At 35.2% G+C, this 12,491-nt stretch overlaps 1 protein-coding gene across 6 annotated transcripts in view; it reads left to right on the top strand.

Annotated features, from left to right (window-relative positions):
• ZNF277 (zinc finger protein 277) overlaps positions 1–12,491 on the top strand; it is a 171,469-nt gene that overhangs the window by 89,912 nt on the left and 69,066 nt on the right. For all 6 annotated transcript variants that reach the window (XM_074193893.1, XM_074193894.1, XM_074193896.1 and 3 more), the window contains 3 exons: positions 767–968; positions 11,955–12,043; positions 12,305–12,387. In XM_074193893.1, coding sequence (XP_074049994.1) covers positions 767–968; positions 11,955–12,043; positions 12,305–12,387 — 374 coding nt within the window. The remainder of the gene's footprint in view (positions 1–766; positions 969–11,954; positions 12,044–12,304; positions 12,388–12,491) is intronic.

Below are 12,491 nucleotides of genomic sequence, written 5' to 3'. Positions count from 1 at the left end.
CTGCTGCCTGTCCCCACACAAAGCCCCATTTCCTGATTTCCATTTTGGGGTTCTGTGATCTCATCCAGTCTCCTTCATCTCTAAAGTGAACAGTAGTTGGAGATACTATGTTTCAAAAAGATGGAAAAATCTCTACTACATATAGTGCACGTCTTATAATCATGATGCATGATAATTCAGCAAGCAACAAATAGGCATAAATCAATCCAGAAACCTATCAGCTGGATGGTACATTCTGCATCAAAAGGACCTCGGCTCTGTATAAGGGCTTTACCCTGTTTCTGACATGGCAAGTAAATGCAATCAGGAAGTGAACTGCAGGTGCAGCAGGAAACAGCTTAAAGGACCCGCCTGGCATCTGCATCCTCAGATCAAGTTTCCTTCCCTTGCCTTCATGACTCTCATCCCTGGGTCACAATTGGGCCTCACAACCCAAACTCAGCCATAAGTAGCCTTCCCCCTCCAGGTGCGCCCCTGGGATTGCTGCCATTGGCCAGTTGCCAAGAAGAAACCTTGGACAGCTGCCCAAGCAAATAGGCTTCCCCCAGCAAGCACAGCCCAGGAGGTTTGAGCCAGCCATGTACTTTGTCCCTCCTTTCAGTTAAGAGGGATCTATAAAAATAAAAAGTCCTCTCATTCACTCAATCTTCTTCTCCCTTTTATTGCCACATCAACTATCTTTAGGATTGTTTTAATTCATGAGGTGAAAAAAAATCATCTATCCTAAGAGTTATGTTCAGTTTTTCTTTTTTTTTTCCTCCCTCAGACAGTAGGGATTGTATCTTGGAGCCTCTCTCCCTGCCAGAAAGTCCAGGTGGCATCACCACTTTAGAAGGTTCCCCATCTGTGCCTTGTATCTTCTGCGAAGAACATTTTCCCGTGGCTGAACAAGACAAACTTCTGAAGCACATGATTATTGAGCACAAGATTGTCATAGCTGATGTCAAGCTGGTTGCTGATTTCAGAAGGTACATTTTCTTTCATTTTATGTAGGAGTGAAATGGATTCTCTTTTGGAGGAAAAAGCACTCTATTTGTGTCTATATGTATGTGCATATATTTATGTGAACTGAATATAGCCAAGGTAAATGGGGGCCATTCCCTTTGAAGTTCTCAGTCGTTTTAGTATTTGTTCTCTTTGTACTCCATTGCTTACTAGAGTGTATGTGTTTGTTTGTATTACTGACTCTGTATTACTCTATGATAACCCTGGAAATGAGAAAACTTACCCACCAGCTGGTAATACTCCCTTTGTCACACTCTTTACACATGTTGCTATTTGAAGCCATCTGTCTGCTGAAGTCCACTTTCCTGTTGGGAGTTCTTTCCTAGACTCTTAGGGTGAATCGGGTATATTTTAGAGTACAGAAAGTCCCTGACTTAGAAGTGTTTAACTTATGAATAACTTAAGACTACTCTGTCCCTAATCTCAAGTTACCTTTACACTAATGCTGAATAAAATAGACTTTTGTAGTCTATTGTCCCTAGAGTGCTAACAAGGATTTTTATAGAAAAGTAGATTTTTGAGAACCAATCAAATGACTTACAAATATACTTCCAAAATGTAGTTTATACTGAACAACAGTAACTCCCTGCTTAATCAAAGTTGCTGTTCTGGTCTTGGGTTCTATCTTTTTGAATTATTAAACACTATTTCTAATCCTCTTTTCAGCATTAGCAACAAATATTTATTGGGCATCTCCTAGATATATGGAACTTCGTGAAGGGTTGCTTTTCTTCATTTCTATCTGTACCACTTATTTTTCAATCCCTTATTCTCACTTTTCTCTGTCTCTTTTTTTCCTCTTCCTTTCTATCTCTGTACCTTTTAATGTCTGTCTGCCTTTTGTTCTGTCTGTCTCTTTGTCTTAATTTAGGTCTCAATCTTTCTCTCTCTCTCTCTCTCTCCCTTTATACCCCCTTTCCTCTCCATCTCTCCTTTCCTTTAGAGTCAATGTAGAAACATAACATTCTAGTAATTTCCTCATATATGATATCTTGTTCTGTGTAATCAAACCTAAACTTTTGTTGCTTGGGGTTTTTTTTACAAAGTAAAGGGTTTTGTTAGTTTTTATCTGCATTAATGACATAAATTAATACTTTAGAAAGCCATCAAATAAGTTTGGCATTCTTTTCTAATTCTCACTAAGTTGAGCTTTTATTTTTTTGTGTGAAAAGACTACTTTCTTCTGTCCTTCTGATATGAAATTACATTGGAATTTGCAGAAACTGGTAATCATCTAGCACTGATAGTTGAGTAAGAAAACTTTTTCATCTCTTCTCTCCTAAGAATTCCCAACCCAGGTCTTAATCAAGGAAAGCCATCTTTCCCCTTATGCCTACATAAAGCAGTTAAGAAATTGGATCCATTCTTATCTATTTCTCTAATTCTTTATCAAGGTTATTGATCTTTTTTATCAATGGGGGCAGAGGGGGAGGTGGATAATCACATATTAATTATTTAATAGGCCTCCATGCTTTAGAGTCTAGAAATAACTATTGAGAACAATCATTCACAAGATGCAGCTAAGTATCAGGATAAGAATAGGAATTGAAACCGGATAATACTTGATTTTAAAAAGAAATTTTAATGATCTATTTATATGACTATATTGCTGACCAATTGATATCTTCATTAAAATTCTCAACATTGGCAATCAAATTAATTAAATGAAAAGCATAGCAAAGAAACATATATAATTCAGATCTAAAAGGAATGATTCTATATTATCTATGGACATTCTTTCCTTAAACATGTTTCCTTTTTAAGAAATTTTCTAAGTCTCCTTTGACTAATATCTAATTGTAATATGTAATCAGTGAAAAGTTTTTGTCATTATTTGGAGTCCTATTTAATTTTAACTCCATTTCCACCATTAATTAATTGGCATCACCTCATATAAAGTTAGAGCTAGAAGGTCCCTTGGAGTTTGTTAAATCTAATCCCTTACTTTTTTACTATCTTAATAATATTATTTCCAATTATATGCAGTTTTCAACATTCATTTTTGTAAAATTCTGAGTTACAAATTTTTGTTCTTCCCTCCCCCTTTCTAAGACAGCAAGAGATAGGATATAGGTCTTACATGTACAGTCATATTAAACACATTTCCATATCAGTCGTGTTATAAAAAAATCAAAGCAAAAGGGAAAAACAATAAAATAAAAGAGTGAAAATGATATGCTTTGATCTGCCTTCAAACTCCATCATTCTTTCTCTGCATATGGGTGGTATCTTTGCATCACTAGTCTTTTAGAATTGTCCTTGATCACTGTATTGCTGATCATAGTTGATCATCGCACAATATTGCTATTAAAGGTTAACTTATAATACCTGACACTATAAATGTGTCCCTAAAGAGTGGTCACATGCTCCTTTGACAGTTTGAATAGAGAGTAAAAGATTTTCTTTTTTTTGAGGGAGTGATAAACTGAGTGCTTTCTTAAGGAAAAAAATAGAAAAAAAGATTCAAGAAATAGGAACTGTTTTCACTTAGAATTCAGATATAGGAAGATATATACATGCACACACACACAAAGCAATAGTTAAAGAAGTTGCTATTTCTGTGTACTTATTAGCAGATAAATAGTAGAGAAGCAGATGGACTTATTCTAGCTTCAAGAAAGAAAATGCCTGTATTTAACACAATCACTCTAAGCTAAGCAATTGATCTCTCAGATTATTCTAATAAAGAAGTTCTAATGGAAAAGTCTGAGTTAGCCAACCTAGTGTGTTGCCTGAGTGGAGCTATTTGATTACTTTTCTTGTTGCAATTATGTTGTTTCCAACAGACAGAACACTAACACTTCTTTCCTCATGCTACTGCGTATATTGCTCTCCTCTCATTTACAACTCCCTAACTTAACAGCCATGCTTCAATTTTCCATGACTTTTTCATTCATCAGACATATCCACTGATATACAGATGCACAGACAATAACATTAATAGAATATGGGCTTATATTTATATTGACAAACCTGTGAAAAATATTCTCAGGTCACAGAATGTTAGAGCTAGAAAATAACTTAAGATCTAATAGAGAACTATTGTTTTATAGACAAGGAAATTTAGAGGTTTGAATGACTTGGTCCCAAATCCCATAGTTTGTGACAGAGCTGAGACTACAGCTTAGGCTTTTTGAACTCAAGAGAATTTTCCACTTCTCTACATTTTGTTATTGTTCAATCATTTCAGTCAGGTGCAACTCTTTGAGACCCCTTTTTTGGAGTTTTCATGGAGAGATATTGGAATGATTTACCATTTCCCATTTCCTTCTCTGGTTCATTTTACAGATGAGGAACTCAAACAGGATTAAGGGTAACAAAGCTAGCAAATTTCTGAAACCAGATTTGAACTCAGGAAGAGGAGTGTTCCTGGCTCCAAATCTGGTGTTTATCAACTGTGCTGCTTAACTGTTCCTTGGTTATACCGCTTCTCATATTTTGCACTTCCCCCCTTTTAAAGTCCTTGGTACTGACATTCTCATGAAAAGTGAAGACTCTTTAACAGTTGCCAATAAAGTTTTAATTTAATGCCATTTATTGTTTTTGGTATTGGCTCCTAATAATACATTTTGAAGGAGGAAGATGAACTAATGGCAAATTGTTTTCCTCCCTTTATATACTGAGGTCTCAGAGTTCCTTTGGCTATCAATCTGATAGCAAAGACAAGTAGAAGTATCATTGATCTTTGTAGTTAAGAAACCAAACTCATCTATACTTAACTGACTTGCCCAGTGATAATAACAAGTGATGAAACCTTGTTTTGCAGTAGCTAATATTATTCAACATGAAAATAAGTTGTATATATTTCTTGACCATCCCTGGAAATGGGTGCCCATGTGTCTTGGAAAAGATTTATCTGTTGTTTGTCTTTTAAATTGATTTGTTTTAGTCAGTCAAGATCTCACCCATCAATCCCACCATATCTAACTCCCCAATTGAAAGCTAAAAAGAAACAAAACCCATTAAAAATACATATAGTGAGCTGAAACAAATTTCAACATCGACCATGTCCAAAACAAGTCTGTCTCATTCTATATTATGGTTTCTTTACCTCTCAATCAGAAAGTCACATACTTCGTCACTAGTCCTCTGGAATTCTGGTTAGCAATTATGCTGAAAAGAGTTTAGCACAATAGGATTCTATCCATTTACATGCCATAAGCTACTCATCCATTCCCCAATTTATGAGTATTCTATCACATTCCCCTCAGATTATTGCTATCTTAAAAACATAATACATACATATATATATATATATATATATATATATATATATATACATACTATATCATTATTTTTTGACTTAGTAATCCTTCCCTTAATCTTGCCTTCTTTTAATTTCCTTTTTTTTTTTTTTTTTGCTCTTCTCCTCTTTCCCTCTTGGTTAAGTTATTCTTGGTTCTAATTCTTGCCTTCTACAATGTCATATTCTAAGTTCTCTTTCTTATAGCAGTGTCTTCTAAATCATGTGGATTCTAACTTTGACTCCTTGGTACTTAAATTCTTTCTTTATGGCTAATTTTTTTTCTTTTTTCTGGATTTTTAGCTATGATACTCCTGGGAGTTTTCATTTTAGGATTTCTTTCAGAAGATGATCAGTGAGTTATTTTAATTTCCATTTGATCTCTGGTTCTAAGATCTGGGCAATTTTAAGATTTCACACACACACACACAAACACACAAACACACACACACACACACACACACACACACACACACGTCAATTTTTGTTTTTCATGGCATTCACTGATTTTTTTTCCTCAGTCAATTTTCTAAAAAAGTCATTTTTGCTAAGAGATACTTTCTTCTATTTTGTTCAACCTTTTGGCTTTATTAAAATATTTCTTCCTTTCTCATGGAATCATTGGCTTCTTTTTGGTTGAATCTAATTGTGAGGTAGTTAATTGCTTAGACAAGGTTTTATATTTGATGTTCCAAGGTGCTAATTCTCCCTCTAATACTTTCTTCCTTAGTTCTCATTTCATTCACAATTTTTCTTCAAGAACTCACTATATTTTTTTAAAAATTAACTCTTGCTTCTTTTCTAGGAATTCTAACTGAGTTTGTACCCAAGTTATTTTTTTTGGGGGGGGGTTTGTTTGGGGTTTTCTCCTGAGACATTGCTTGAAGATTTTTGGAGTCATTCACTTTTGTTTTTGTATCTTGTGCATTCCTACAACCATAACAGTTAGTTAAATATAATAGGGTTCTTCTTTTTGTTTGTTTGCCTGTTCCTCCAATCTGCTTCTTGATTGGACTTGATCTTAGGGCTAGGCTTTATCACACCTCTAGAGAAAAGGTCTGGACTGGTCAGGTTGCTTCTTTCTTGAGGTACTGAGCATTGTATTATTATGGTTCTTTATCCTTCATTACTGAAGAAGACCAAAATGACATCACTATGTTTGAGACAAATTACAGTGTGTCTGACTGTGGCTGATCAGACCAATATGAGCTTGGAATGCTCTACCACAGGTTGGACACTAATAGTCCATGTGAACACCTGGGGTGGATTCTCTGAACTTATGGATGTCATGTTTCCTTTGACCTCTTTCAATTCTGCCTTCCTCATAGAGTGCTGTACAATCATTTCTAAAGTTGAGACAGACCTTCAGGGTGTCCTGGTATTGCTTCTTCCAATCCCCTTGTTAGTCCTTGCCCTGTGTGAATTCTCCATAAAATAGTCTTTTTGGTAAATGTGCATCTGGCATTCTAACAATGTATCCAACCCATCGTAGTTGAACTCTCTGTAGTAATGTTGGAATGCTAGGCAGTTTAGCTTGAGAAGGGACCTCAGTGTCTAGCATCTTCTCCTGCCAGGTGATCTTCAGAATCTTCTTAAGACAATTTAAATGGAAGAGATTTAATTTCCTGACATGGTGCTGGTAGACCATCCAGGTTTCACAGGCATAGAGCAATGAGGTCAGCACATTGTAAGTAGACCTTCAGCTTGGTGGTCAGTCTGATACCTCTTCTCTACACAGACAGTATAGAAAGTATAGGCTATTAAGGATAGACTGGGTACCTGCAAACTTTCACTGCTTCCAAAATAGTCTGATTGCTGCCTCCCAGCAAGTTCTTCACCTGAGTTTAGTAGGAGTAGATAGATACTAGATTCAGGTCCTATCAGTCAGCTGGAAAAATTTATTGGCTCAGAGTGGCAGAGCTGTAAGATCCTTTTTGGTTTGCGATTCCTGCCTTGATTATTCCTTAGCAGATGCATAAAGACCCTGCTCTCTTCCTGAGAGTCTGAACTGTTGCTTCTGCTGGCTTCTGAACTTCCTTCTTTCTCAGTAACTTACCATCCATGACCTTCCCCAGGGAAACACCATTCCCCTGAGCAAGACTTCTCAGTCAGCCTGGAAATATGATCCAGAACCTGATTAATCCATGTTGCAGTGCGCCCTCTAACTCTGGGGATGCTCCCAGTAGAGTTTTGCAATTTCCTTCTGCCCTGGTGTAGTCTCTTTCCAAATGTTGTGATATTCCATGAATTCCTGACCCACCAAGGCTCTCCATGTCCTCAGACCTACCTATAACAAGCTCTGATAGGGAAATGACTATCACTTTTCTGAATTTCCCCTTCAGATTTTGATCTGGTTTATTCTCTAGATCTGTTTGGGGAAGTTGGTAGAGTAGAACTCATAGTGCCACTTCCTGCCTCTCATCCTTCTTAACTTTTCCCCTCACTATAATGTATTTTTATGAGTTTAAAGGTTTCTGTTACTGATTGGTCAGTGAAGTAAGGTTTTAGTGGAACACTAATTTTGTTTCTCTGATATTCTCTCCTTTATCCCCTTTATTTTTTTTTTTGTTTGCTTCTCCTTACAGCATGAAAAGGGATAGGGGAAGGGAAATATAGATGGTATTTCCAGAAGAGATGGGATCACAAGATTGTTGTGGGATCAGGGGTCCAGCCCAATTTGGATTGCCCTCCTCTTGCTTAAGCTTTATTTTTGTCAAAATGTTGTATTCAGTCCCTGATATAACTCTGGTATGAATGATGAAAAGGTTCCTGGTACTTACTGTGAGCAACATTTCAAATGCCATTTTTGTTGTTTCATCACATTGTGCATCAAAAACAAACCCAAGGACTGAGATGTATCATATAATGTTCACTCTCAGTTACCTTAGGAGATTCTATATTTCACTGCTATAAAGAAGAATTAAGCAGGGCCCTCAGGGGTTGTCAGTCTTATAGAGCATGAGAAAAAGTGACTATAAAATATGTCATTTATTGAGAAGTAAATCAAAAGGGTGCCAGACATGGAATCAGGAGGCCTTGTTTCCAGCTCTTACCATCCCAATTCAGACTTTCAAATACTCAACATGGGACCACAATCATGTCACTTATCCTCTTCAAGACTCAGTTTCCTCATCTGTAAAACAGGAATAGTAATGAATAGTAATTTTTGTCACACCCAAATGAGTGAGTTGGTGGGAGTATAGTGATTTGTAAACCTTAAAATTCTATAGAAATGTTATTGATTTGACACTTTTAGCATTAATTTACTTATTTAATACAACACATGTACGGGTACTTCTTCAGAGCAGTTAATGGTATAGAGTACCTGATCTGGAGTCGTGAAGACTCATCTTCATGGGTCCAAATCTGACCTCAGATGCTTGGCAACTGTGTAATCCAGGGCAAGTCACTTAACCCTTTTTTGCCTCAGTTTCCATTTCTGTAAAATGAGCTTGACAAGGAAATGGCAAATCATTCCAGCATTTTTGCCCCTGAACACACCAAATAGTGCCACAAAAAGTTGGACACAACTCAAAAGAACTAAACAATAGCAAGCACTAGTACTATTGTTATCCTGTTTATCTGTTTTGCTTTTGGAATAGTAGCATGACATAAGAGATCTAGGTTCAGATCCCATCCTGGACATTTTCTACCAAAGAGAGCTTGAGCAAATCACTTAATTTCTCTGGACTCAAGTTTCTTCATCTGTAACAACAACAGCCTGCACTAGATGTTTTCTAAGGTCCCTTTCAACTTTAACTCTATGTTCTTTTGTACATCTCTTTTCTGAATTATATTTATTTATTAGGTATGGTATCATGACTTGCTTGTTCTTAGACCTCCTAGCATAAATGCCACATCGCATATTCAATGGGGATACTGGTATTAAAATTTTCCAACTAGAATTGAGAATTTAAGAAGCCCTGACTTTTAAGGATTAACACCATTTTGGCAAAACTTCAAGATATCTGGTAGTTATTGGGAATGGAGAAATGTTAAAAAAAAAAGTTTAAAAATGTTAAAATGTTTTTTAAAAAAGGAAAAAGCTAAAATAACAGAAGACAAATTATTATTGGGATAAGGAAGATTCTGTTTGGAAAATCTGACAGAATAGTGAAAAAAGTGCAACAGGCCTTTACCTTTATATCATTACTTTTAGAGAATTCATTCAATAAACATCTATTTAGTGCCAAATACTGTTCTAAGTACTGGATAAAGAAAGGTGAAAAATAGTCCCACCCCTGAGGGTCTGTCACAGCAGCTACCATGCAAAGTAGTGTACTAGTTGTTATGGAGGAATACAAAGAAGCAAATAAAAATTTATAAAATCTGTCAGGTAACTTAATTTTTTATTATGTCTGGACTGGGTATTGTATTTATATGTGCATTTGTCTCAATATCCAGTCAGAGAAATGTATTTCTCCTTTATCTTTTTTTATTGACACCTATCACTGTTACAGGGTCTGGTCTTTTGTTGTAAGTTTTTCTTTTATCCTTCAACTGGGTCTGTAGCTAGCTTAACTGCTGCACATGATGCCAACCTTTCTATTTCCTTTCTCCCTGGGAAGACAACTACAATCTCTCCTTGTACCATTTGACAAATGAGTTTCCAATTGGCAGCATAAATCTTGTTAGATAAATGGGAAGATGAACAGATCACTGGCTCCTGTCATCTTTCCCCCACTCTCATCAGAAATGGAGGTCTGGATGTTAAGCTTTTAAATTTAGCCAGTGTGCAGCAGCTATAACTCTGCTCATTACATTCATCAAGTAAGTTGTAACCTTGTCTATCTTGCTCCCACCATTCAGTTTGCCTTATTTAGACTGAAAATGTACGTGTAGACTCTTACTATATTGTTATAAAAAGTGAAATTAGCAATTGAATTCTTATTACATGATTTTACAGTTCTCTATATAATTAATAATCACTCAATATTCAGTCTTATTAAAGAATATGAAATCTAGCTATTTAATAGATGTCATGGTTATATGTTGACATCATACTTAAGATGTCGCTTCAAAAAACTTTGTATGTACCATGGGAATATCTCAAACTTGACCCTTCCCTCTATCTGTACAGATTGAAGTCATCCAGCCTTTGCATGAGGATCTGCCAAGAGCAGCTACCCATGACCTCTGGAGGCACTTCTTTCCATCAAACCTAAACTTAGTTCATTGTAATTTCTGCCCTCACTGCTACCAGTTCTACAGCCTGGAACCAAGAAACACAACTCTAATTTTTTTCTCCATGTAAAAGCTACCCATATTCCCCTTCAGCCTTTTCTAAAATAAATATTCCAAGTCAGTTTGTTAAACCAATTCTCAGATATAAATTTAAGGACTTTAATCAGCCTAGATGCCCTCCTATAGGTACTCTGTAGAACTTACAGCCTGGGGGATATTTATGTTGGTCTGGCAATGCCAAGGCAACCATAGGCAGGATTCAAAATTCAATAAATCTAATAGCTATTTAGTGGTGAATTAATCAAGATTTTTTACCAAATATAGCCCATGAATGATGTTATAAATATCCAAATGGCCTTTGGCAAAAAAAAAAAAATGTTATTTTATTATTGTTAACCATCCTAGAATATGGTGACAAGAACTGAATATAATACTCTTAATTCAATAATAGCAATTAAAATAGAGTAAATTCAATAATATATTTTGTTAGTCATTGAGGATGTAGAGATTAAATTAAACAGAGAACTTGTCCTTGACTAGTTTATACTCCAATGGACGTAAGGAAGTATAGTGAATAAAGAGATGCCTTTTCCTTGTCTTTTCTTCATCTATCTGTTTGTTTGTATGTGTGTTTTACAATAACCATAGACATTAGTATACGTTTTAGTAAATGTAAATCACACATAGCATTTATTTCCAGGTAGTCAAATTTTATCATTTGTTTAGGTCAAACTTTCTTCAGCCAAACAAAATAAGGAGTATAAAAAAATACATAATCTACCCAAAATTACTGATATGGGTTAGAATTTAATAAGTATAATGAAAAAGTATTCACAAAAGTACTTTAAGAAATACTTTTTGTAAATTGAGTATGAGTTATTCAAGAATGATTAGGCACTTTTAAGTACAAATATTCTACACATATTTGTTAATAAAGGATAGAAGTAGAGGGCTTAAATGTAGACATGAGATTTATCAACATAGACCTGGTATTTGAAACCCTATAAGTTGATGTTATTTTCAAGGGAAAGAATGTAGAGGCAGAAAAGGTAAAGAAACTTGGAGGACATTCATGTTTAAGGGACAGGAGGTGTCAATGGAGACAGAGAAGGGGTGATTAAGATAGGAATATCTAGTATAATGGAAGGCAAGAAAAGAGGGAATGACAAGCAGTATCAAATGTTGCAGAATGGTCATAGGCAATGAAGGCTGAAAACTGGCCAGTTGATTTGGCAATAAGGAGATCATTTAGTGACCTCAGAGAGAACAGTTTCTGATGAAGAGTAGAGAGAGAATCCAGTAAAACTGTATAATTTCCATGCCATATAATTTTACTTCATAAAATATTAATTTCAAATCTGGTGACACAAACGGCACATTATGATGCCATTTCTTTTTATCACAAGCATCTAAACAATTTTTCATCATGAACTAATTTGTTTCTTTGTGGTAAATAGATATTGTTCTGAAAACCACAAGTATTGAAACTCCCTTCAACTTTCTGTTTTTGGATTAATTTAAGGTATGTTTTATATTGGAAGAAGAGGTTCACTGAGCAGCCTATCACAGATTTCTGTAGTGTGATTAGGACCAATTCCAAAGCTCCATTTGGTGAGTATACCACTCAGCTTTTTCCATTCTTTTCAATCCAAGAATGTAAAGTAATAATCTTGGTACCTTAAATTAGATTTGTACTTAACTTCATACTAGCTAAAAATTGAATAGTTATCTTCCCCAGTTTAAAAAAAGGATAAAACAAAGCTATATTTCAGAATAATTACTGAGATATGTGTGTGTGTATTTTTAAAAATAAAACTTTTAGGAAAAATTAGGAATACATATTTCTCATTTATCTTTCTAATCTTTCAACAGAGGAACAAGACAATTATTTTTTATTATGTGATGTTTTACCAGAAGATAGAGTTCTTAGAGAAGAGTTACAGAAACAGAGATTGGTAAGAATCTTTTTGATTAGTTTCATTTTCTTTGAGGGAGAGAGACCTAAGTATTAATGAATTAATGTATTAATTTATACAATGATTTATTTTGTGTTAAGACT

Source organism: Macrotis lagotis, chromosome 7, assembly GCF_037893015.1.
Source record: "Macrotis lagotis isolate mMagLag1 chromosome 7, bilby.v1.9.chrom.fasta, whole genome shotgun sequence".
NCBI lineage: Eukaryota > Metazoa > Chordata > Mammalia > Peramelemorphia > Peramelidae > Macrotis > Macrotis lagotis.
Note: the sequence above shows the minus strand (reverse complement) of the source record. Positions and strands in the feature narration are given on the sequence as shown.